This window comes from Moschus berezovskii, chromosome 22, assembly GCF_049115385.1.
Source record: "Moschus berezovskii isolate FMDL1 chromosome 22, NW_MosBer_1.0, whole genome shotgun sequence".
In the NCBI taxonomy this organism is placed as follows: Eukaryota; Metazoa; Chordata; class Mammalia; order Artiodactyla; family Moschidae; genus Moschus; species Moschus berezovskii.
Genome location: NC_142481.1, coordinates 39,743,354 through 39,765,010, shown reverse-complemented (window position 1 = coordinate 39,765,010; position 21,657 = coordinate 39,743,354). Strand labels below are relative to the sequence as shown.

General features: G+C 49.8%; 1 protein-coding gene across 14 annotated transcripts in view; it reads left to right on the top strand.

The window, feature by feature from the left end:
• Positions 1-21,657, top strand: part of SLC6A2 (solute carrier family 6 member 2) — a 78,567-nt gene that overhangs the window by 43,519 nt on the left and 13,391 nt on the right. For 11 of the 14 annotated variants that reach the window (XM_055412737.2, XM_055412735.2, XM_055412734.2 and 8 more), the window contains 10 exons: positions 2,023-2,157; positions 3,768-3,871; positions 5,085-5,209; positions 6,471-6,583; positions 7,831-7,959; positions 10,183-10,282; positions 11,488-11,588; positions 12,041-12,208; positions 14,023-14,094; positions 15,039-20,368. In XM_055412737.2, coding sequence (XP_055268712.2) covers positions 2,023-2,157; positions 3,768-3,871; positions 5,085-5,209; positions 6,471-6,583; positions 7,831-7,959; positions 10,183-10,282; positions 11,488-11,588; positions 12,041-12,208; positions 14,023-14,094; positions 15,039-15,062 — 1,071 coding nt within the window. In that variant the 3' untranslated portion in view covers positions 15,063-20,368. The other 3 variants (XR_008684004.2, XM_055412736.2, XM_055412743.2) reach the window with 3 other exon arrangements.

Genomic DNA, 21,657 nt, shown 5'->3' with positions numbered 1-21,657 from the left:
GCTGAGCATGTTCCATTCCTTTGTACAAAGGTACCTTCGGAGGAGGACTCATCCCCTCCCCTGAGGAGTGTAGTGAGGGGCCTGGCAGGGCAGGGGTATTGCCCTAGGAAGCCCCGCCCCAGATGAAGATATGTCACCCAAAGTCCCCGCCCATATTTTGCTTAAGTCCTCCAGTGTTCTGGTAGCTGAGTGGGCAAGGGGCCCTGCAGTCCATGGGGAGGGGCTTTCTAGAATAAGGAGCTTCACACAGGACACTGCTCTGCTCTTCGTTTTTATACTTGGGCTCATGAGAAAACCACAAGTGTTGCTTATTTCTTCCCAGACTACATCTAGAACAGGACACAGACCTTCTCTTAGCAGGCTGCTCCAGCCGCAGAACTGGCCTAGGATGAATTGCAAATGTTCACACTTTCTGTCTTGGCTGGTGAAGGCTCTGTTTGGGAAGATGCATGACTTCACAATTGGCACCTGGGATCGCAAGGGGCGGGTACTGTCTGATTCAGGGAACGGGGTTGCCACAGACCACACACTCTCTGACCCTGGCCCACTGACCACTGCAGGGTGGAGGCTGGAGGTTTGAGGCAGGAGTCAGTTAGCCCCCAGGGCGTCAGGCAAGGGTGTCAAACTCAGTGCTGTTTGCTGCCCTGGAGTCCTGTCTGCCTCCTCCAACTTGTAGTCCTTGGCTGAACCAGCCTTAGCAACTACAAGTCTGTATTGAACATCTAAATGCTGACCTAAAAGGTTCTCCAAGACCATCTACTTCAGGTGCTTGTACAAATTGGAATGCTGAGGCCAAGAGACGGACAGGGTTTCATAGGAGTCTTAACAGAAAAGACTTGAACCTGGGGCTAAAACGTACAGTAGCATGAAGAATTAAGAACCCGGCTTTGTGGTTGGAGTCCAGACATCATCATTCCCTACTGGGTGACCTCAGGATGAATGATGCCCCCTAAGCTTCAGTGTCCTCACCTGTAAAGTGAGGCCCATTAATGGTCCTGCCAGCCTCCAGGGCAGTTGGGAGGATGGGGTGAGAGGTGCTCGGTGCTGGAAATTGCTTCATAAATGTTCATCTGTCTTTGTTCCCTGCAACCTGGGAGAGCTTTAAAAAATTATATATATATATATATATATATATATTTGGCTATGGCAAGTCTTCATTGCAGCATGCAGGATCCTTAGTTGCAGCATGTGAGGTCTAGTTTCCCAACCAGGGATCGAACCCAGTCCCCCTGCATTGGGAGCATGGAGTCTTAGCTGCTAGCCACTAGGAAAGTGCCAGGGGGAGCTTTTAAAGCCTGAAGTGCAGGACCCATCCCAGACCAATCCAATCAGAAACTCCAGAAATGGAATCTGAACTTTGACATTTTCAATCTATACTTTCCCCCAGAGCATTCTCATGTATAGTCAGGGGTGAGAAGGAACAAAGAAGAAGCTACACAACCTTCTCCTCTCCCCACTTCTCTGTGTCTTCAGCTTGGGCAAGATGGGCAAGTGTCTCTTCTTAGTCTGGGGACAGCCTCTTCCCTTACAGGTTTCTGGATTGTATTTGCCCTAAATTGTATTTGCCCAAAAGAAAGAACTGCTACGGATGGGACTTTCTGCCCAACCACATCCCTCCTTGGGCAGTGAGCTTAGGAGGATATGCTTGAATGAAGATAAACAAGACAGAGAGAGGAGGGACAATGGAGGGCATGAAGGTGGGGGTGCCCAGTTCTTCCTGGGGGTCAGTACAGGCAGCTTGTAGAAGAGGAGGCCTTGGGCGCGACGAGATCCTGGTCTTCATTCTCGCTGTCCTCAGCTTCCTTGGTGGCAGCACCTCCGGTGTGCTGACTTTCTCGCTAGCTGCAGCCTTGGTCTGTCCACTCTGTCCCGGAGTGCCCCAGGTCTGACCCAGTGATGGAGCCTTTAGCATGCGCGCTGTGGGAAGGAGGTGGAGGGAGGGTGTGACTGGCTCCCTCACCCCAGCCCTGCACCACGCGGGCAGCAGAGCCAGCCTCTCACGGCGAGCTTGTCCACTGCCAGGTCGTGTGGATCACGGCCACGCTGCCTTACCTCGTGCTGTTCGTGCTCCTGGTCCATGGCATCACGCTGCCCGGCGCCTCCAACGGCATCAACGCCTACCTGCACATAGACTTCTACCGCCTAAAAGAGGCCACGGTCAGTGCCCAGCGACCACCCACCCTTGGGCCAGGGTGAGGAGGGGTCTCAGTGTTCTATGTGGTCTGGGATGGATCCTCCCCACTCTGAGCAGCAGCATCTCTGTCTGAGCAAAGACTGGTTTCATCTGCACCAACAGTATCCGTGAGCCTGTCCAGCTCTGATGATCTGGACTCTGTGGTTCTACTAAGTGGCCTTTGCAGACCCTGTCTTTTCAAAGATAGCACTGATCTGTCCTGGGTTCTCACCCTTGCCCAGTGTCGTGGCCCCCTAACACACTCCAACACCCCAGGCCTATTTCTCCTCTGGTCTTCAACCTGGCCGCTGGTACCATCTGTGATGTCAGCATAAGGAGTAGCATCAGCCATGGGGAGACCCAAACCCTACTGACTGTCTCTCCTCACATCTCCTTCAGCTCACTGCCCTGCCCAGAGATTACCATGCAAGTGGGGTGGAGTGGAGTCCAAAACAGCGGGGTGAGCCCAGGAGCAGACACCTTGGAGGTTCCTAGTACCTTGAGCATCTTCAGGTCACAGCTGAGATGATTTCCAACCTATTCCCTCATGTGCACCTCAGTGACAGCACCTCAACATGTTCCCCTCAGAATCCCCAAAGACATCCCCATACTCTTTTTGAACCCACAATATCCTGGCAGGGAGGACCAACAGAGGTTTAGGAGGGACACAGCTTCCATTGGCCAGGCATACCTCAGTGTTGTAGCCCAATAACCGAGAGAAAAACCTGCTTCCTTAGTAACTGCCAGAAAAATAACAGCGTAAGAAACAAATCAGCCTTGTAAATTGTGAAGCAAGTCAGAGTTCTATCTGTTCTGCACTATTTACATATCTTAAATCTTTCCAACAGTAGAAATAGCCTGAGTACCATCTGAAGGAGCAGCTCTGTTTTCCTCCATCAGATGGCTTCTCTTGTTACACCCTCTGCTTACAAAGTGGGGAGATGACAGAAGTCTCATAGCTCTGATTGTGGCTTAGTCCTGGTGAGCTGGATAAAATTATCCCCATTGTACAGATGAGGAAACTGAGATGTAGACAGTGAAATTGACCAGGGCTAGACCATGAGGCTGAGCAATTGGAGGAGCTCAGATCTCCAGGCTTCCAGCCATGTAATTTCATCATCCATCGGATGAGGGAAGTAAGCCCCATTGGCCACCAAGGAGTCCCCACTGTCTGTGGGTTGGTAGAAGCTACTGGGAATTGTAACTCCTTCCTGAAGCTGTAGTCTCCATAACACCTGAGATAGTCTTAACCTTCTGCCCTTGCCACATCTACTTTCTAGCCACGTTTAGTTTATTAACTTTCAGTTTTTAACTTTCTTTGAAATTCAAATATCGAATTGAGCCAGTGAGTTCCCCCAAGGTGGGCTTACTCTTGACCACCCAAGGCTGGATGATGCCAGAGAGACCCCAGCCTCTCTCCACAGTGATTTTGTATAGGCTGCTGGGGAGCAGGAGTTGTGTGACTGCCCATCTCTGGCTAGATCTCACATCCTGAGTCTAAGACCATCCCTGGGGCTTCTCAGCCCATCTGAAGCAGTGAGGTAGTCCACTTCTCTGGGAGCAGAGGGTGATGGCCTTTATCTGCCCGTTTCAGGTGTGGATTGATGCTGCAACTCAGATATTCTTTTCCTTGGGGGCTGGATTTGGAGTCTTGATTGCATTTGCTAGTTACAACAAATTTGACAATAACTGCTACAGGTAAGATCCTTCCTGGGATTCCAGAAAGCTCTAAATCCTGGGGACCCTCACAGGGATGGAAGAGAGGGTTCTGGTCTGGAACAAGTCAGATTTTCTTCTTGGGTTTCTTTCCCTGTGAGATGAGGCAGAGTAAAGATCATCCTGGATGTTCTATGAACTCAGACATGGCCTGTGGGGGTCCTGGTGAACATATGTCACTTCAGGACACTTCTTAAACAGTGCAAGCTGAGGAACTGGGATAATTGAGGCCACTAACCCTGGGAAATCATGGGAGTGCATAGCTGTGACAGAGGGACACTGTGTATGGCTTTCAGAGCATCCAGCACTTCCTGTCTGTCCATCTGATGCCTGGGGGCAGACAAAGGCGGAATATCCAGGCTGGTTGCTTGAGGGGTGAGGGCCCTGGCAGGGTCAGAACTTAAGACCACAGGGAAGAAATCTGCTCAGGGTTGGAGAGTCAGAAGATGATGCTCTAGATCAGCTGGCTCTGTAAGCATTTAATGCTGCCTCCTGCTGGCCCAGTGCTCTGAAGTCTTCAGACCGGGGCACGGATGGGGCTGCTTCATCACTCTCTGTCAAAAGCTTAAGACAGAATCCTCGGTACAAGACAGAGAAGGATGAATGCATGCCAGTGGGACAGGCTATGGGGAGGCTAAGGAAATGGGGCAATCAGCCCTCTGATAGAGGATCACTGAGCACATAGAGGGTGCATTTGAGGTGAGCCTTGGTAGAGAGTTAGGGTTGGGATAGGCAGACATGGAGTGGGTGGATCACAAACAGCATGAGCAGAGCGAGGAGAGGTGGTATGTTTGGGAACCAGCAAGCTGACTGGCTTGCTCAGAGAGTGCGTGTCAGAGAGTCCCATGAAAGAAGGCTGGGAAGAAGGTGAGGTCATCTTAGCAAAGCTCTTGAATGGCTGGGTGAGAAGTTGAGAGGCACTGGGGAGCCATGGAAAGAAGGAAGACTGGTGATTCAGTCTCCCAACAAGAGTCTGATATCAGTTTCTGGTATCAGAGTGTTTTATCCAGCAGTTTTTGACCTATTTCCTACATCTACAGGCTCTGACCCAGGGATGGTGGGGCACTGGGGTCTGTGTGGCATCAGACAAACTGAAGAGGGGGATGGCATTTGAAGCCGTGGATTCCATAGATGGTCCATGAGCAGGGTTGTGGAGAGTCAGACAACTTGAACTAACAGCGCTGCTTTTCCCCAGGGATGCTCTGCTGACCAGCACCATCAACTGTGTCACCAGCTTCATCTCCGGGTTTGCCATCTTCTCTATTCTTGGTTACATGGCCCATGAACACAAGGTCAACATTGAGGATGTTGCCACTGAAGGTGGGTGGGTAGTCCTGCCCACTGAGAAGGAAGGGGCTGAGAAACTCACCTTTTTCTCAGCTGTGCGGTTCTCCTGTGGCTGCAGGACCAAGGGGAGCTGGACATGGGGCTTTCCCTGCTGCTGCTGGATGGACTTTCTTTGAGGCCATCAGAAGAAATTCCAGGCAGAATCTTCTGAATCAGGCCAGGCCAGATAGGTTTTTGGAGCACCCACTCTGTACCAGCCCCTGGGCTAAGCACTTGACATATCTTGGTTTAGTTCTGGCAGTGCTGCCAGGCAAGTCTTAATAGACCCACTTTAAAGATGAGAAAGCTGAAATTCAGTCTTTTAAAGTTGTTCCAGATCACCCATCTAGTGAGTCATGGTGCCAGCATTTGAGCCCTGATCAGTCCTACAATAGAGCCCGTGCTTCCCCACCGCTTCTCATATTCTTTTTTTTTTTCTTCTCATATTCTTATGGCCACAAAGAGGCTGAGACTTGGGGAGGGGCTGCCTCTGTTGAACTCTGAAAACTCACAAAGTTTTGAGAGTAAGAGGATCCCTCCCGAGGTGTAGGAGGTGGGGTTTGAGACCCGTAGCTGTCCAGGAGAGGTATGGCTCTCTGGCTTGGCTGTTTAAGGTCAGCCTCCTTGGCACAGGTGTACCTGCTTAGTCATTCAATCATGTCTGACTCTTTGGGACCCATGGACTGTAGCCCACCAGGCTCCTTTGTCCGTGGAATTCTCCAGGCAAGATTACTGGAGTGGATTGCCATTTCCTTCTCCAGAGGATCTTTCTAACCCGGGGATCAAACCCTTGGCATGCTGGTGATGTGAAACTATATCAAACTCGGGAAATCAAGTCACCAGCCTCCTTCCTCCTTCCATGGCTCCCAAGCACCTCTCAGCTTCTCACCTGTGCATTCAAGAGCTTTGTTAAGATGACCCCACCTTCTTTCCAGCCTTATTTTGGATCTGGCTTCATCAGTCATATTTATTTATTTACTTTCTTGGCCTCACCATATGGCATATAGGTTCTTAGTTCTCCGACCGGGTATCGAACCCACAGCCCTTTTGTTGGAAGTGTAGTATCTTAACCACTGGACCACCAGAGAAGTCCCTGTCCATCATCTTTAGAACCTTAGTTTGCTCTATCCACACATGACTGACCAAATATGATGGGGCTGGACTAGGGCTTATTGGGTCTCAAAATGCTCCCCTGTCATCTGCAGCTCAGACCCACAGCCCCAGCCATTGATGAGGTCCTTGATGTTTCTTCCAGGAGCTGGCCTAGTCTTCATCCTGTACCCAGAAGCCATTTCTACCCTCTCGGGATCCACATTCTGGGCCATTGTGTTCTTCATCATGCTCCTGGCTCTGGGAATTGACAGCTCGGTGAGTGACCTTGTTTAGGATACCATCCGCCCACAGACGTCACTAGACTCTGACCCTCCCTTCCCAAATACACACACTACTAAGTCTCAAGTTTTCCCCCATTCAAATCCCTGATTAGTAGTTGTTTCCCGAAGGCCCTATTTAAATGCAAACAAAGAAATCAGTACTCAGAAAGGCAATGATGATGGCATGTGTGCTCACTTGTGTCCAGCTCTTTGCGACTCCATGGACTGTAGCCCACCAGGCTCCTCTGTCCACAGAATTCTCCAGGCAAGAATACTGGAGTGGGTTGCCGTGCCCTCCTCCAGGGGATCTTCCCGACCCAGGGATCGAACTGGCATCTCTTGCATCTCCAGCCTTTGCAGGCAGGTTTTGTTTTTATCCCTGAGCCACCCACCAGGAACCAAGAGAGACCCCCTTGGCACTGTGGACATTTATATTAGAAGGGACCTGGGATAAGCCAGCCCAGTACTCTCCTTTTACAGACGGGGAAACTGAATTCAAAGTTTCGTAACTCCTGTTCTCTCACCAACCGTTCTTCCCGTGGTATTTCATCAGCATCCACTCAGGCTGAGTGAGTGGACAGGAGTCAGGTCCCTGTTGGTAAGGGGGAGACAGGAATTAAATCTTGGCCCCCTCTCACATGGTTTCTGAGTTCTGAGCTCAGTTGACAACAGGGCAGAAGTAGGCTGAGAGGATAGGGAGAAAGCCAAACCTGCCAGTTTCTCTAGAAATCTCCTGGGGTGCGTGAGTCCAGGGCTGCTGGGAGGGCCGAGGGAGCTGGGTACCTGAGACTGGACTCCCTGGACCCCAGGGACTGAAAAATTTACTCAGCCTTAAAGTTGATAAGTATGGTCTATTTGGCGACTTTTCTAAGGACTTCAAGCCTGGAGGCAGCCTATCAGATTGCTCTGAGGCTGCTCTGAAGAGGTAAGGGAGGACCTAGCATATATGGGAGTTCTACAACAAAAACCAGGTGGTCAGTGTTAAATGAAGAAAACCAAACATCTCAAGTTAACAAATTTAGTGCTTTTCTTTAAGGGAAAGATGCAAGGGTCTGGGCTCACTGAAATCATTTCTTTAACATGTACCTTAGCCATCTAGGGCCAGTATCCTGTTTTTTCCCATCCTGAGTCCCCTCAGGGTGTACCTGTGGTTGGGAGCTGATGGCTGGAGCATGCTTTGTTGATATGGTGGGCCACAATTTTCATTCACCTCTGCATCCCACCCTGCCCGGTCCCCTCCAGATGGGAGGCATGGAGGCGGTCATCACGGGCCTGGCTGATGACTTCCAGGTTCTGAAGCGACACCGGAAACTCTTCACGTTTGCTGTCTCCTTTGGAACCTTCCTTCTGGCTCTGTTTTGCATAACCAAGGTGAGGGGGACTTGGCTCTGGGTCACCTGGGGCTTTTGAGGCCGCATTTCAATCCAGCCAGATAGTCCCAGACTTGAAGCAGAAGGGGGACCATAGCAGTTCCTGGTATCCTGAACTCTGCGGTCCCGTCCTCTAGGATTATATCCCATTGTCGTCTATCCCCTCTAAGCCCGAGGACATCCAGGCAAACCTGCTTATTGGTTTGGGGGTGGGGAGCAGCAAAGGGCCATTTTAAACCATCAGCTGAAAAACAGTGCACAGCCTGAAAGTTGAGAATTCGGTTTTATTTGGTGAACCAGACTGAGGACTTAGCCTGAAAGTGTTAGTTGCTCAGTTGTGTCTGACTCTTTGCGACCCCATGGACTGTTGCCCGCCAGACTCCTCTTTCCTTGGAATTCTCCAGACAAAAATACTGGAGCAGGTAGCCATTCTTTTCTCCAGGGGATCTTCACGACCCAGTGATCAAACCAGGGTCTCCTGCACTGCAGGCAGATTCTTTACCATCTGAATACCAAGGAAGCCCTAAGCCTGGCACAGCATCTCAGATAGCTCTGAGGGGCTGTTCCCACGAGTTTCAGGGAGGAGCCACAATGATTTCGGATGCATGCTTAGTAAGCAGAAGCTTGCAATAAGCAGTGGCTGGAAACAGGACCTTAGTTCCCTGACTAGAAACAAACCCGGGTTGCCTGGGTGGAAACAAGGAATCCTAACCATTAGACCATAGGGGCCGGTGCCTAGAATCTCTGTCCCTAGTCCTTGTCTGCCTTGTAAGGAAAAATCAGACAAGGAGACGGAATGTATAGAGGAAAGTAAAGAATATATTAGAAAAGCAGAGTGCATGTGAAAAGATGCATGGGTGAACTCAGAGTTGCTAGAGTCAGGCCTTTGGAGAATTTAAATCCCTGTTAAAGGGGAAGTCTTCCAGGTCTTTATCTTCTTCTTGGCCAGTCATTTTGCTTTGACCCCCCATTGGCTAATTCACCTCAGGACCCTTCCCTGGGTGTGCACACATTTCTCACTCAAGATAGATTTCATTGCAGAGGCATATGGAAGGGGTCTGGCATTATTATGGTCTGGCATTCCCTGCATTTTTGACCCCAAGAAGCCTTTTGCACATGTGTAGTATCTCCCTGGCCCAAGGATGGAAAATGTATGACCTCTTGATCTCTTAACAGAGTTTAGCCCCTCTCTGTTCACGCCAATGAAGTACCCAATGCCCGGTTAACCACCATATTCCTATTGTCATATTGAAGTGCGGATCTCAAAATGTAGGCAGGCCTTTGGTCCTAAACGTGTAGCTCAGAGCCCATTAGTCTCTTGCTTCAGGAAATGTAAACACAGGGCTGGTAGTGAGTGTCTGGCCTGGAGCCTGACTTTTCATCACTCCAGTAAGTGTGAACAGGGGGCCAGTTGTAAACATCAAACCTGGAGCCCATCTATCTCCTGCCTCAAGAATATATGAGTTTTTGCAATGAAGAACGAGGAAGTTGGAACATCAAAAGATTACTGTTAATTAAAGAAAACCAGACATCTCAAGTTAAGGAGTTTAGTGCTTTTCTGTGTACAGGAAGATGCAAGAGTCTGAGCTCATTGAAATCATTCCTTTGATATACACCTCCGCTGTCTGGGGGCCAGTATCCACACTTCCTCATGCTGAGTGCCCCCACAGTGGGTGACTGTAGCAGTTGGTTGCTATATGGCAGGCATTGTGTTTCTATCCTGAATTCCCTCAGGGCTCACCTTCAGGGCGGCTATAATGGGATGGCTTGATGGCTGCAGCATCCTTTGTTACTTACAGGGGAGGCAACGTTTTTTTCATTGATAAAATCCGTCTTGCTTTTTTTCCTTAATACTGATTTATTTATTTATTTGGCTGTACCGCGTCTTCATTGTGGCGCATAGGATCTTCGATCTTCTGAGGCATGTGAGATCTTTCTGTTGTGTCATGCAGGATTTAGTTCCCTGACCAGAGATTGAATACTGAAAGTCCCCCAGCTTGCTTTTTACTGGCTGAAGTCCCCACCCTCAGACCCAGTGACCCCAGAAGGTCTTTGTTAGAGTACGTAGAAGCAACACAGTAGCTCCCTACACCTCATTACTTGAGTGTGGGGAAGGGGTGAGTTCTGAGTGAGCCGGACAGGGGAGAGCTCGATTTGATGGATGTAACAGTTGATCGCTATTTCTAGCCATGAAGGCCTCAGGCTCTCTCTGTCCACGCCCCAGGGTGGAATATATGTGCTGACCCTGCTGGACACGTTTGCGGCGGGGACCTCCATTCTTTTTGCTGTGCTCATGGAAGCCATCGGCGTCTCCTGGTTTTATGGTAGGTGCTGGGCCCTGAGTGTGTGTGGAAAAGCCTCGGCCCCCTGGGCTTCTGGAGACTTTTTACCTGGTCAGGCAAAGGGGCTTTCCATCTCCAGGGCTGTCACTGGCTGATCCCAGAGTTGTATAAGTGGCTTATATACTCTCAACTCATCTTTGCATGAACTCCCTTTAACAAGAGGCGGCCAAGTCCCCAGAGGCATCAGTGTCAGCTGTTAAGAGGGGAATTCGGAGGAAACTGCTGCTCCCTGAGCCATGCCATTCATTCCAGAGTAGGGCTGCCAGATTTAGTCAATCCGGGATACAAGACGCCTTGTTAAACTTGAATTTCAGATAATGGGTATCGAAATTATTTCAGGTAATTTTTTATCATATGTCCCAAATACTGCATGAAATTTCTTAAACTAAAATTTATATTGTTGTCTCTGAAAATCAAATGCAACTGAGTGTCCTGTATTTTCTCTGGCAACCTTATTCTGGAGCTGGACAGGGAGAACTTGGTAGAAAGTGAAATGTGTTGTCAGTCACTTTTTTCCCGTGCATGTGTGTTAAGTCGCTTTGGTCGTGTCCGACTCTTTGCAACCCTATAGACTTTAGCCCACCAGGCTTCTCTGCCTGTGGGATTCTCCAGGCAAGAATACTGGAGTGGGTTGTCATGCCTTCCTCTAGCGGATCTTTCTGAACGAAGGATTGAACCCGCATCTCTTATGTCTCCTGCACCGGCAGGCGGGTTCTTTACCTCTAGCACCCAGTGTGTCCCAATTAACGTGTTCATCCTGTTCTCACTGTTTTCTGCTCACCAGAAAGAATCTGGTCTCTTCTGCCGGATTAAAGTCAGGGAAGCCTCTGTATCCACAGTCATCACTGTTTTAAGATTCAGGAAGCAAGAGGAAAGAGCTGGGCTTTGGGGTCAGGCCACCCTGGCTGTGTAACAGGAACAAGTCCCCTCCCCAAGCCCTGGTTTTCCTTCTGAAAAGTGAACTGGAATTACTCATACAAGGGGACGCTACCCTTGAGTTTGTTCTCACCTGTTCTGAACCAGCCAAGTGCCCATCCCCAGGTCTGCTATGAGCCAGGGTGCCTCTGCTTGCCCCAGCTTTCTGCTATCCACCTGGGGGCAGACCCTCCAGGGAGGCAGCAGAGGGGAGTGGGTAGCCCCGGGCTCTGTAGGGGCCGCAGTGATGGGCCTGCCCTGTGTGTGCGCAGGTGTGGACAGGTTCAGCAACGACATCCAGCAGATGATGGGGTTCAAGCCTGGCCTATACTGGAGACTCTGCTGGAAGTTTGTCAGCCCTGCCTTCCTCCTGGTGTGTAGTGTGTGGTGGGAGCGTCTTGGGGTGAGGGTGGACGTGGGGATCTTTGCTTCTAAGGGAAGGAGGTTGGGATGCAGAGACCTGCTCAGGAGGCTCCGTCTGCCCTATTGATTCCAAGGAGGCTTCCATGTGAGCAGGGTGTCCAGCCTGGAGCCAGGTCTGGGGCGGAGGCTGTGTGCCGCCCCTCAGCCCAGCTCCAGGGTCATCTTTCTAGGCTTCTTCTATTTGTGTTGCTCCTGCTTCTTTGTCTCCTTTTCATTACCCATCCTTCCTGGAATCCTTTCTCTCTCTTTCCCTCACCCTTACTGTCTCCATCCCCTGCGCCGCCTCACGCCTTGGTCCTCACGTCTCTCTATCCCTCTCTGCATCTCTCCCTCCCTCCCTCCTCCTCCCCGCTCTCTCCTTGTCTCTCTTCTCCTTCATCCTTGTATCCTTTCCCCCCCTAGTTTGTGGTGGTTGTAAGTATCATCAATTTCAAGCCGCTCACTTACGATGACTACATCTTCCCGCTCTGGGCCAACTGGGTCGGATGGGGCATCGCGGGCTCCTCCATGGTTCTGGTGCCTGCCTACGTCATCTACAAGTTCTTCAGCACCCGGGGCTCCATTCGAGAGGTGAGCTCTGGACCAGCCCAGGGCAGAGTGGGGGACAGCTGGGCAGGGTGGGGGACAGCAGGAGAGGGTGGGGACAACAGGGAGGGTGAGGACAGCAGGCGAAGGGGCATCCCAAGTCATTCCTGCTGGGGTGAGAGAGACAGACAGGAATGAAAGGGAGGCGATGTATGTGTGGTTGTGGTTGATTCACATGGTTGTATGGCGGAAACCAACACAACATTGTAAAAATTGTAAAAAACACGCACAACGAAAAAAAAATATGAGGAAAGAATATATATACACACACACACATAGCTGAGTCACTTTGCTGTATAGCAGAAACTTGCATAGCATTGTAAGTCAACTATACTTCAATAAAATCTTTAAAAAGAGAGACGGACAGGACACAGACTCTAGAGTCAGACAGACCCACCGTGTTGACCATGTTATTTACCCCCAAGCCTCAGGTTCTACTTTTGTAACCTGGGATAATCATGTGGACCTTGAGAGGTGAGAGGGAGTGCTTGGCCCGGTGCCTGGCACACTGTAGATTGCCACCACATGATGCCTGCTATTTTGTCATCTGATGTGCTCCCACTGTTCCTACCATTGTCACCGTGATGAGCTCAGCCCTCCAGTCCCCTAAGGAGGAATTAGTCTGCATAACTAAGCTCACTCCTGTGTCCCATCTCCTAAGGTTTGCCATAACCCTAGATGTCTCCCACTCTCCCCATCTGTATTCACCATGACCTTATATTTTGGATTTCATCTGCTTTTTCCTGAACCTGATACCTGATCAGCCTAAACCAGACATTTCCAAAGTACATTTCTTCTTTGAGCTGTGTGCATTGCAGATAAATACATTCAGGATCAGTATGTGGGAACCAGAGAATTTTAACTGAAATTATGTCTGCCCTATTCTTCGGTTAAATGCCCTTTCTTTGTAAATTATGGTGATAGTCTTTTCCTCATGTCCTTCTGATTTCATTCCTTCTTTATCCACTGTCTTTACTCATACTTACTAAGAATCTGTACAGGGCAGACCATATTCTCAGCACTAGACACACTCCCCTGGACTCACGTTCTCATGAAAGGACAGATACACACAGGAGGACCTAAAAGAGCGAGCCATACAGGAACTTAGGGCAGAGGGTCCCAGGCAGGGCTGTGTCCACCCCCACCCCCTTGAGACACATCTCCTGTTCGTGAACTCCTACGGTCCGGAAACTTCTGGGCAACTGAGGACCATGTTCAGTGAGCTCATCCTGGATGTGGAACCAGGACCTACTTTGAGTTTTTTTATCCTTCACACTTTGAGGCTCCCCCCACCTAGTGATCAGACATTGATTCCAGACACATTCCCTGAGTCCACCCCGTGTCTAGCCCCCTAAGAAGGTGGTTCCGGTCCCCAGGCAGGACTGAGCTTCTGTCACTGTTTTCTCACTGTGCTCTGAGCTTGTCTGCAGTACTACTGCCTCTGGTCGTGGTTGTAAAATTGCCTGTGTGTGTGTTTGTTCAGTGTCAGCCCCTCCCGTGAGCTGTAAGCTCCCCCAAAGCAGAGTGTGTGGGTGTCCTTCAGCCCTGGACCCCCAGGGCAGAGACCAGTGTGTGACAGCAGTCACTGGCTCAGTAAGCACTCACCGAATGCATGTCTCAAAGTGAACTGACCGGCTCCATAAGCCAGGGTGGAGAGTGTCTTGTACAAACCTCTCCTGCTGTCCATGTGGGCCTGCAGGAACAAGCTGCAGGTGGCCCTGATGTGGGGTGTGCTCCGGGCTGCTGGAAGGGCGTCCCTGGGCCAAGCTAAGGCCTCCTCCACTTCTCCATCCTCACAGAGACTGGCCTATGGCATAACTCCAGAGAGCGAGCATCACCTGGTGGCCCAGAGGGACATCAGGCAGTTCCAAGTAGGTGCAGCTTGGACCATCCTGGCGGGGGCTGCGGGGTGGGGACCCACTGCTCCCTGCTGTGCTAAGGCAGGACCACACACCATACATGCCAGAAAACCCAGAAAACTGTGGGCTATGGCGCCTGGGGGTATGATATCAGGAACGGAGGAAAAGGGGCCTGTCTTCTGCCCACTACCGGCTTCCGCCTGCCCCTCTGCTCCTTGGTCCTGAGGTACCAGGTGCCCCAGTTTCCTCAACCTCTTCTCCCTCTTTGAGTTGTGACCGTGGAGTATCCCCAGATTAGGTTGAGGTTTGCTTATCTTGAAGGAAGCGCTGCAAGTACATCAGTAATTTGGGGATCTAAGTCCTACTCTTCTCCCTTTCAAAATGCGGGAGTGGGGATTGGGGAGTTTCCCTGTGACTCCCCTGCTTCAGATTGACTGTGTGACTTTGCAAAGCCTCTTTTGCCCTTTCTGGGTCTCAGTGAAAATCATCATTTAATTTTTTGTTTTATTTTATTTATTTTTGGCTGTGCTCCGTCTTCATTGCTGTGCGGGCTTTCTCTAGTTGCGGCAAGCGGGGGCTGCTCTCTGGTTGGGGCTTGGGTTTCTCATTGCAGTGACTTTTCTTGTTGCAGAGCATGGGCTTCAGCTGCAGCATGTGGGCTCTAGATCTCGGTAGCTGTGACACGTGGGCATAGCTGCCCCGCAGCATGTGGAATCTTCCCGGACTAGGGATTGAACCCACGTCCCCTGCATTGGCAGGTGAATCCTTAAGCACCGGACAGACCACCAGGGAAGTCCCCACGTGACAGTTAGGGAATCCTCCTAGGTGTTCTCCAAGTCTTTGAAGGAAGCAGCTGTGTTTTCTGCCCCGTCTGTATGTCCTGCTGTCTTTCTCAGCAGCCCTCGTCCCTCGGTCCCTGCCCGCGCTGAACCTGGCCTTGCTGTCTTTCTCTGCAGTTGCAACACTGGCTGGCCATCTGAACCTGGCCCCGAGGAGGAACCCTGCAGCGCCAACGTTCAGGTCAAAGGCCACCCCGGACACTGTCTTGGGATTCCTCTCCGACCCCCTCTTCTTCCTCTTTTCCGAGTTACCACTGATTTAGTGACCTGGTTTTCTTTCGCCTTCTGTTCGCCTGGCCCGAGGGCTGTGGGCTTTTGGATTGCTAAGCCTCGTGGGAGGAGAGGGGGGGAGGGAACAGGAAAAGTGACTTCTGTTGAACCTCTATTAGTTTCGAGGAAGTCTCCCCCAGTTGTGGGAGCCAACTGGGGCTGAGGTCTGTGTCTCGGGCAGAACTCCCTACTGTGCTGGCTGGCACTTTGGGCCACAGAAGAAATCTTCAGTCCACCAAATCAGACAGAGGATGTTGCTTTTTGGGTCAGACACCGTAAAACCAAAACATGAATAAGCAGCCAGGCTGAGTTTGGGGGCCAAGGGAGTGGTACATAGATCTTACCTCTCTCGTTTGCCCTGGTCAGTGCCGGACCTTGATCAGGGAGCTTTGGGGATGTCTGTCGCTGTTATGAAGTCCGTGGTTAGAAGCTCTTGGGGGACCATGAGCATAAATCTTCATGGTTTTCACTCCAGCTGACCTGGGTTTGATTTATGTGTGTTCTGGGACATTCTTCTGGTTTCTGGTGCTCAGAGGGCCCAGAACTGTGGGTGTCATAGTAAGTGGCTTCTGCACAGTAACCCGATGAGTCTATAGAAGGCCACGTGCGGGTCTGGCTCTGTTAGGGACATGATGCCCAGAGAGCTACCTGTGGCTACTGGGACCTTCCTCGGGGACTCAGGATAGGAAGCCAGCAAGGCCAGCTGTGTGTCTCCACGACAGGTTCCTCTGCTGTCCTCACAGAGCCAGGTCAGTGTCCAAAGGCCATCTGACAGACTGCTGTTCCTGTGTTGTTCAGATGCCTTCAAAGCCTTTCTGTGGGAATCCCACCCAGTGTGGACCAGGGGTTCTTGAGTGAAGGGGAGTGGGCCCTGCAAACTCCCTTTGTCTCTATTCATGAGGGCAGCATGAACCCAGGACACAGCTCTCCGGTCACTCGGGCTGAGGTCACTCATCATATTCTGAGCTGGGGGAGCAGGTTGGCTGTTGCGAAGAATGTCTAGGTTGATTTCTGATACACTCGTGAGTGCTGCCCTCTGGTGGTGCCTGCTGGTTAGTGTTGGCTCATTCAGAGAGGTGATTCATAGCTTGGTTAGTCGGCGGCATCTATTTGGAATCCCCCTTTGTGCTATCAGTTTCTCATACTCGGAAATCTAGACTTGTGGGTTCTTGTTCTGACTGTGGGAGGCCCTGTTGCAGAATCTTGTGGGAAAAAACGAGGCCACATCATTTTCACTGGGAGTACAGGGTGACACACCCCAAAGGTGCTTCAGGGACAGTGGGGCGGGGCAGGGGTGGGGGCGGGCAGTCGCTGAGCCTGATCTACTGATTGCAGAGTCTGTGGAACATGGTTACCTGGGGGCTGGCTGGGGGCAGGGGAACGGCTTTTCTCTCAGAGTCCGAGCTCTGTTGAGTCAGGCTCCTTATGTCATTCTTTAAAGTGGGAAACTCAGGAGACTTTGGATCTTTTCATATAAAAAAGTCCAGTTAAAAATCTGAGACAACCCAAGTAGCAGGTGTCTTAGATCCTGAAAAAGGTGCAGCCTGGAAGCACCCAGCAGAGTGGAATGAACAGGTGTGGGAATGAGAGCAGGGTGACCAGTGCCTGGTGGTTATCTGGTCCCACCTGTGGCTCCGAATCCACCCCTGAAGGTTAATTCCTCCCTAGGTATGACCTTTTTTTTTTTTTTACAAAGCACTTTCATTCATCCTCCTCCCATCCGCGCAGCAGATTCTGTAGGGCTGGCTTCTCTGTCCCCATTTCCCAGGTGAGAAAACCAAGGTCCAACATTTCTGTCATTCTTGCTCAAGGTTCCTCAGCTACTAAGGGATCCAGTCGGACCCTCAACTCTCAGCTCTGACTCTCAGCTGAGAGCACTTTGAAATTCCCAGCACAATATGGTTCACCATACCCAGGGCTGTCATGAAATGTAAAAAACAATCCATCCAGTCAAGTGGCCAAGGAGTATTTATTTCTTAGTAAAAGAGCAATGTGTTGGAAGAAGGGAAGAGGGGAAGAGGAGATGTCATTTATTCTCCTCTAGCTGTTTGCCAGGGAGGAAAGTATTTCACTGCTTTCCTTCGATGAAAAGAGCCACTCTAGGGCCATGGTCCCCAACCTTTTTGGCACCAGGGACCGCTTTCATGGAAGACAGTTTTTCCATGGACCAGGTTGGGGATGGTTTCAGGATGATTCAGGCGCATTACGTTTATTGTGCACTTTATTTCTAGTATTATTACTTCAGCTCCACCTCAGGTCATCGGGCATTAGATCCTGGAGGTTGGGGACCCCTGCTGTAGGGAACAGTGGCATGTGAAGAGCTGAGTCTTCTGGGCAGATATGAGTCAGAAAAGCCTGTGTGCCAGGGGCCCCCTTCAGACAAATCCTGTCGTTTGCTCTTTGCTGTCTGTATGTGGCCCTTCTGCTTCCAGACATGTGTCTGAGGATGAATTGGAAATGTGGTGCTAGCTGACCCAACACCAACCAACCAGGTAGTGCTGCCTTCTGGGGAAAGTTGACTCCCGAGCCTGCAGAGTAGCTCTGGGGGTGGGGGGACCTGGGACACCCATGGGCGTTCTCATGGAGGTGTTGGCAGACCTTCTGGGTTCACCTTTCACCCACATTTAACAAAAAGAGAGCATGGGCTTTATCATAAACGATGTTTGACTTCTTTGAGGACATTTTATTATTATTATTATTATTGTAGAGGTTACCCAGGATAAGGGTGCTCTTGTGTACCGTATAGGGCACTTTTGCTATTTTACTAGATTTTTAAAGAATTTTTATTTTCCACGAAGTGTTGAAATATCTGTTTAAGACCATCCCGTTAACATCTCTTCAGTGTCTAATTATTTAGTGTCAACCTGTGAGTTGGTCTTCATTCCAGATGCAAATGAGACAGAGAAGAAGGGGACCTACCAACTCTTGCCAAATATCCTGCTAAATAAAGGTCCTCGAAGCTGCCTTAATTCTCAGAGGGGTTCCAGCCCAGTTGGGAGCCTGTCTCTTGCCAAAGGATCCTGGTAATGTGAGTGAGACTGAATATTCTTACCAAAGATGTCATTTCTTAGTAAGAAGTTCACTGAGCTTGTTTCGTTTATATCCTTTGAAAGCCATGGACAGGAGAACACAGAGGGAGTGTGGCGTGGGGGGAAAACAGCACAGCATTTAGAATTGTACGAGACTTGAGTCTGTGACTGCCTCACTGGGTAACCTGGGGGGACGGGCTCCACTTCTGTGGGCTGCAGAGTCCTCTGTCTGTAAAAGCAAGGGTTGAATCACAGAATTGAAGGTCTCACCCAGTTAAAAAAAAAAAAAAAATCCTGTCTCCGTAGCAACGTTATTATGTTAAATTTACAAAGAAGGAAACACACAGTTTACTGTAGGGCTTTCCTGAATGATCTAGTGACCAGTAACAATCTACTAAGTAGAGACATGTTGGAAGTATCATGTTTTCTGGACATTCAGTACTTCCTCCTTCTCCAATATTTCTTCAGCTGTTGACAGAAACACTTGGTATTTTAAAAAATAAATGCAACCCTTTTGTTTGAAGGAATTTGAGGGTAACAGGTGTCCTGCCCTCGTGAGTCCGAAAATCCACAGCTCTGAGGATGTGCAGCTTGGCAATAGTTGCAGTCGTACAAGTCACCAAAATTCTGGTGAATGTGAAGTTGCTTTTGGGGTTCCTGCCCTCATCCTTCTGTTTATCCACTTCTGTGTAAACAAGGACTCTTTCAATGGTGCCCTGTGTCATGGACTGTTCCAATGTCATGCAGATTTCCATATCTGGTGTGTGTTTATTTTAAAAGCTGTCCTCTTCATGGAAAATTCAGTGTACAGAATAATAAAGGATATTTCCTGTGTCATGTATCTGGTAGTGGTATTCTTTCTGGCATGAAGGTAAAATACTACAAAATTAAGTAAGTCCAGTGGGTCTTCTGTGGTCAGTCTCCAGCTGGTAATGAAGAGCTTCTGGTCATCGTGGCCCACCTTTCACCCAGATGACTCTTTTTATAACCTAGGACAAAAGTTTGAGGGGAGGTAAATGGTTGACACATATTTCCAGTTAATTAGAAAATGGCTATCTAGTTAGCTAATTAGTTTCACTTTTTCATTTCTAGGGCTGCATTTCAAGGGCCCTTCTGTTTTTGATTATGATATACTCTCAGGGAGTGGTTACAGATGTGATGGACAAATTCATACTAAAATGTGAATGACTACCTTTCTAGGTAGCTCCTAATAGACAGAAGTGGAAGTTGTGGCTTTTCATCCATTCCATATTTTTAATGTAGTTTTCAGCAAACATTTTCTGTAAAGATCTCTGTCACAAGTAGTCAGTTCTGTTGTAGAATGATAGTAGCTTTATTTACAAGACAGGTGGTAGAATGGATTTGGCCTGCTTTCTGTGGTTTGCCCTGGACTGGGGAAAAGAACCAAGGGTTTTGAGTCAGATTAGACCTGGGTTTGAATACCAGCCCTACTACTTACTCCTGTCAAATCTTGGACAAGTTATGTAAAATCTCGGAGTCTCTCTTGCTTCTGAAGAATGAGTATAAGACTTTCAAGAGGATTAGCAGGGTCAAACAGATAGTGAACACTTAAGAGCAACCTTTCTGGGAACACAGCGCCTGGATCCATATCCTGGTTCCATCACTCAGTTGTGTGAAGATTTTGGCAAGTTATTTAACCTCCCTTGCCTCAGTTTATCATCTCTACATGGGAATGACGATAGTGACCACCTCATGGGGTTGTAGAGAGGGTTAAATATTGATATTGGATTCAGACTAGGGCTAGCTTGCACAGCTTGTTAGTTGATGTTTAGCACGTGTCGGTTATATAACGACTATCTGTTTCTTCTCCTTGTCTCCCATGTTTGCCCATTTCAAAGGCAGCCCAGCTACTGCTGCTGTGTTTTCATGTAGCCAAAACAATGTCTGTTCCCTTGTCACCTCGTTAGGATAGCACCCCAGATGTTTGTATTGGGAATAGCCAAATCTGAGTCTCTCTGGGCCTGAGTACATGTGAACAGCTGGGCAGGAAGTTCCAGCTTCAGAAAATACCAGCTTCCATGGGTCTTGGGAGGCAGCAGCCAACCTTTTGCAGGACCCAGCTGCCCCACAAGCCCTCCGCTGTCAGCCTCCATTAGGCTGCTGGCGAGGGAGATGCTCCCTTAGCTGGGCCATGTTTCAGGGAGGCCCTGGCCTCAGCTATGACCCAGAAGAGGTGGAGACAGAAGTGTAACCAGAGACTCCCGAAAGATCTGGAGACTGATTGGCTTAAGATGTCCTTTTTATCAGCAACTGGCTTGTCAGCCATGGGCCAAGGAGGAGCTGAGCTGCCCATAAAAACGTGAAGGTAAGGGATTGGGCTGCAGGAAATCAGACCACCTCTGATTTGAGGTGCAGTGACCACCTCTGTCCCCAGAGAAGGCCCAGCGAGGGTCATGGCCTGACCATACCCCGGAGCCATGGCTGACTGTTTCTACAGCAAAGAATGGTTTTATGCAGGGAGCAGCCACCCCACCTACTGCAGCTGCAGGTCTAGTCCAGAGTCCCGGCCTCAGACAGGAAGACCCGGAGTCAGAGAGGAGAGTCCTGAAGCAAGTCCAGCTCCTGGAGACGGTGAGTCTGGGGCACATTTGAAGGTCACAGTCAGGCCAACAACAAGTCACCTGCCTGCTGCCCACCCTGAATCCATGCCCACCCTGAATGCCCAGGTTCCTGCTACATTTCTATTCTTACACCACAGCCCCCCAGACTTCCCTGGTAGTTGCTGTTGACCCCCGACCCCTCCCGTCTGGTCACTTGGTAGTAACAGTAACCTATCAATGGGGAGGAGTGAGAGGGCGGGACTGAGAAATGAGACAAACTTGCTTCGCAGGTGAGGAAAGACAGTACAGCTCGGACATTCCAAGTGAGTGACAGAGCCACGACCAGAGTTATTAGGTAAGCAATGAAATTGTGTAGAGTCCCCCGTCAGGGTTTGGGAACTGGGAGAGAGCGTGGCACAAGCAGTACCTGGCTTTGTTAAAAGAGAAATTGGGACTATCCACATCTCACAAGCCATGGTTCCCAGGAGGCCTGAGGCCTGAGGGGCATCAGCACCTTGGACAAGGCCAGTGCCCTGCTCTGACAGTCAGTCAACAAGCACGCTGTCTTATCTTATGGCAGTTACTGTTTCCAGTACTTTACAAATTGTAACTCTTTGAATCTTCTCAATGAGCCAATGAGGTAGTATTACTATCCCCATTCGTAAGTGGGGAAAACTGAAACAAAAAGGGATGATACAACTTAGTAGCTGGGGGGGACTAGGATTTGAAGCCAAGAAATCTGGCTTTAGTCTGACCTTTAACCACAGATGTGCCATATCCCTTGGTCTGACCTTTAACCACAGATGTGCCATATCCCTTGGACCGCAGCCATTCAGGTATAACATGATCCAGTTGGTAGAGGCATGGATCCTCAAC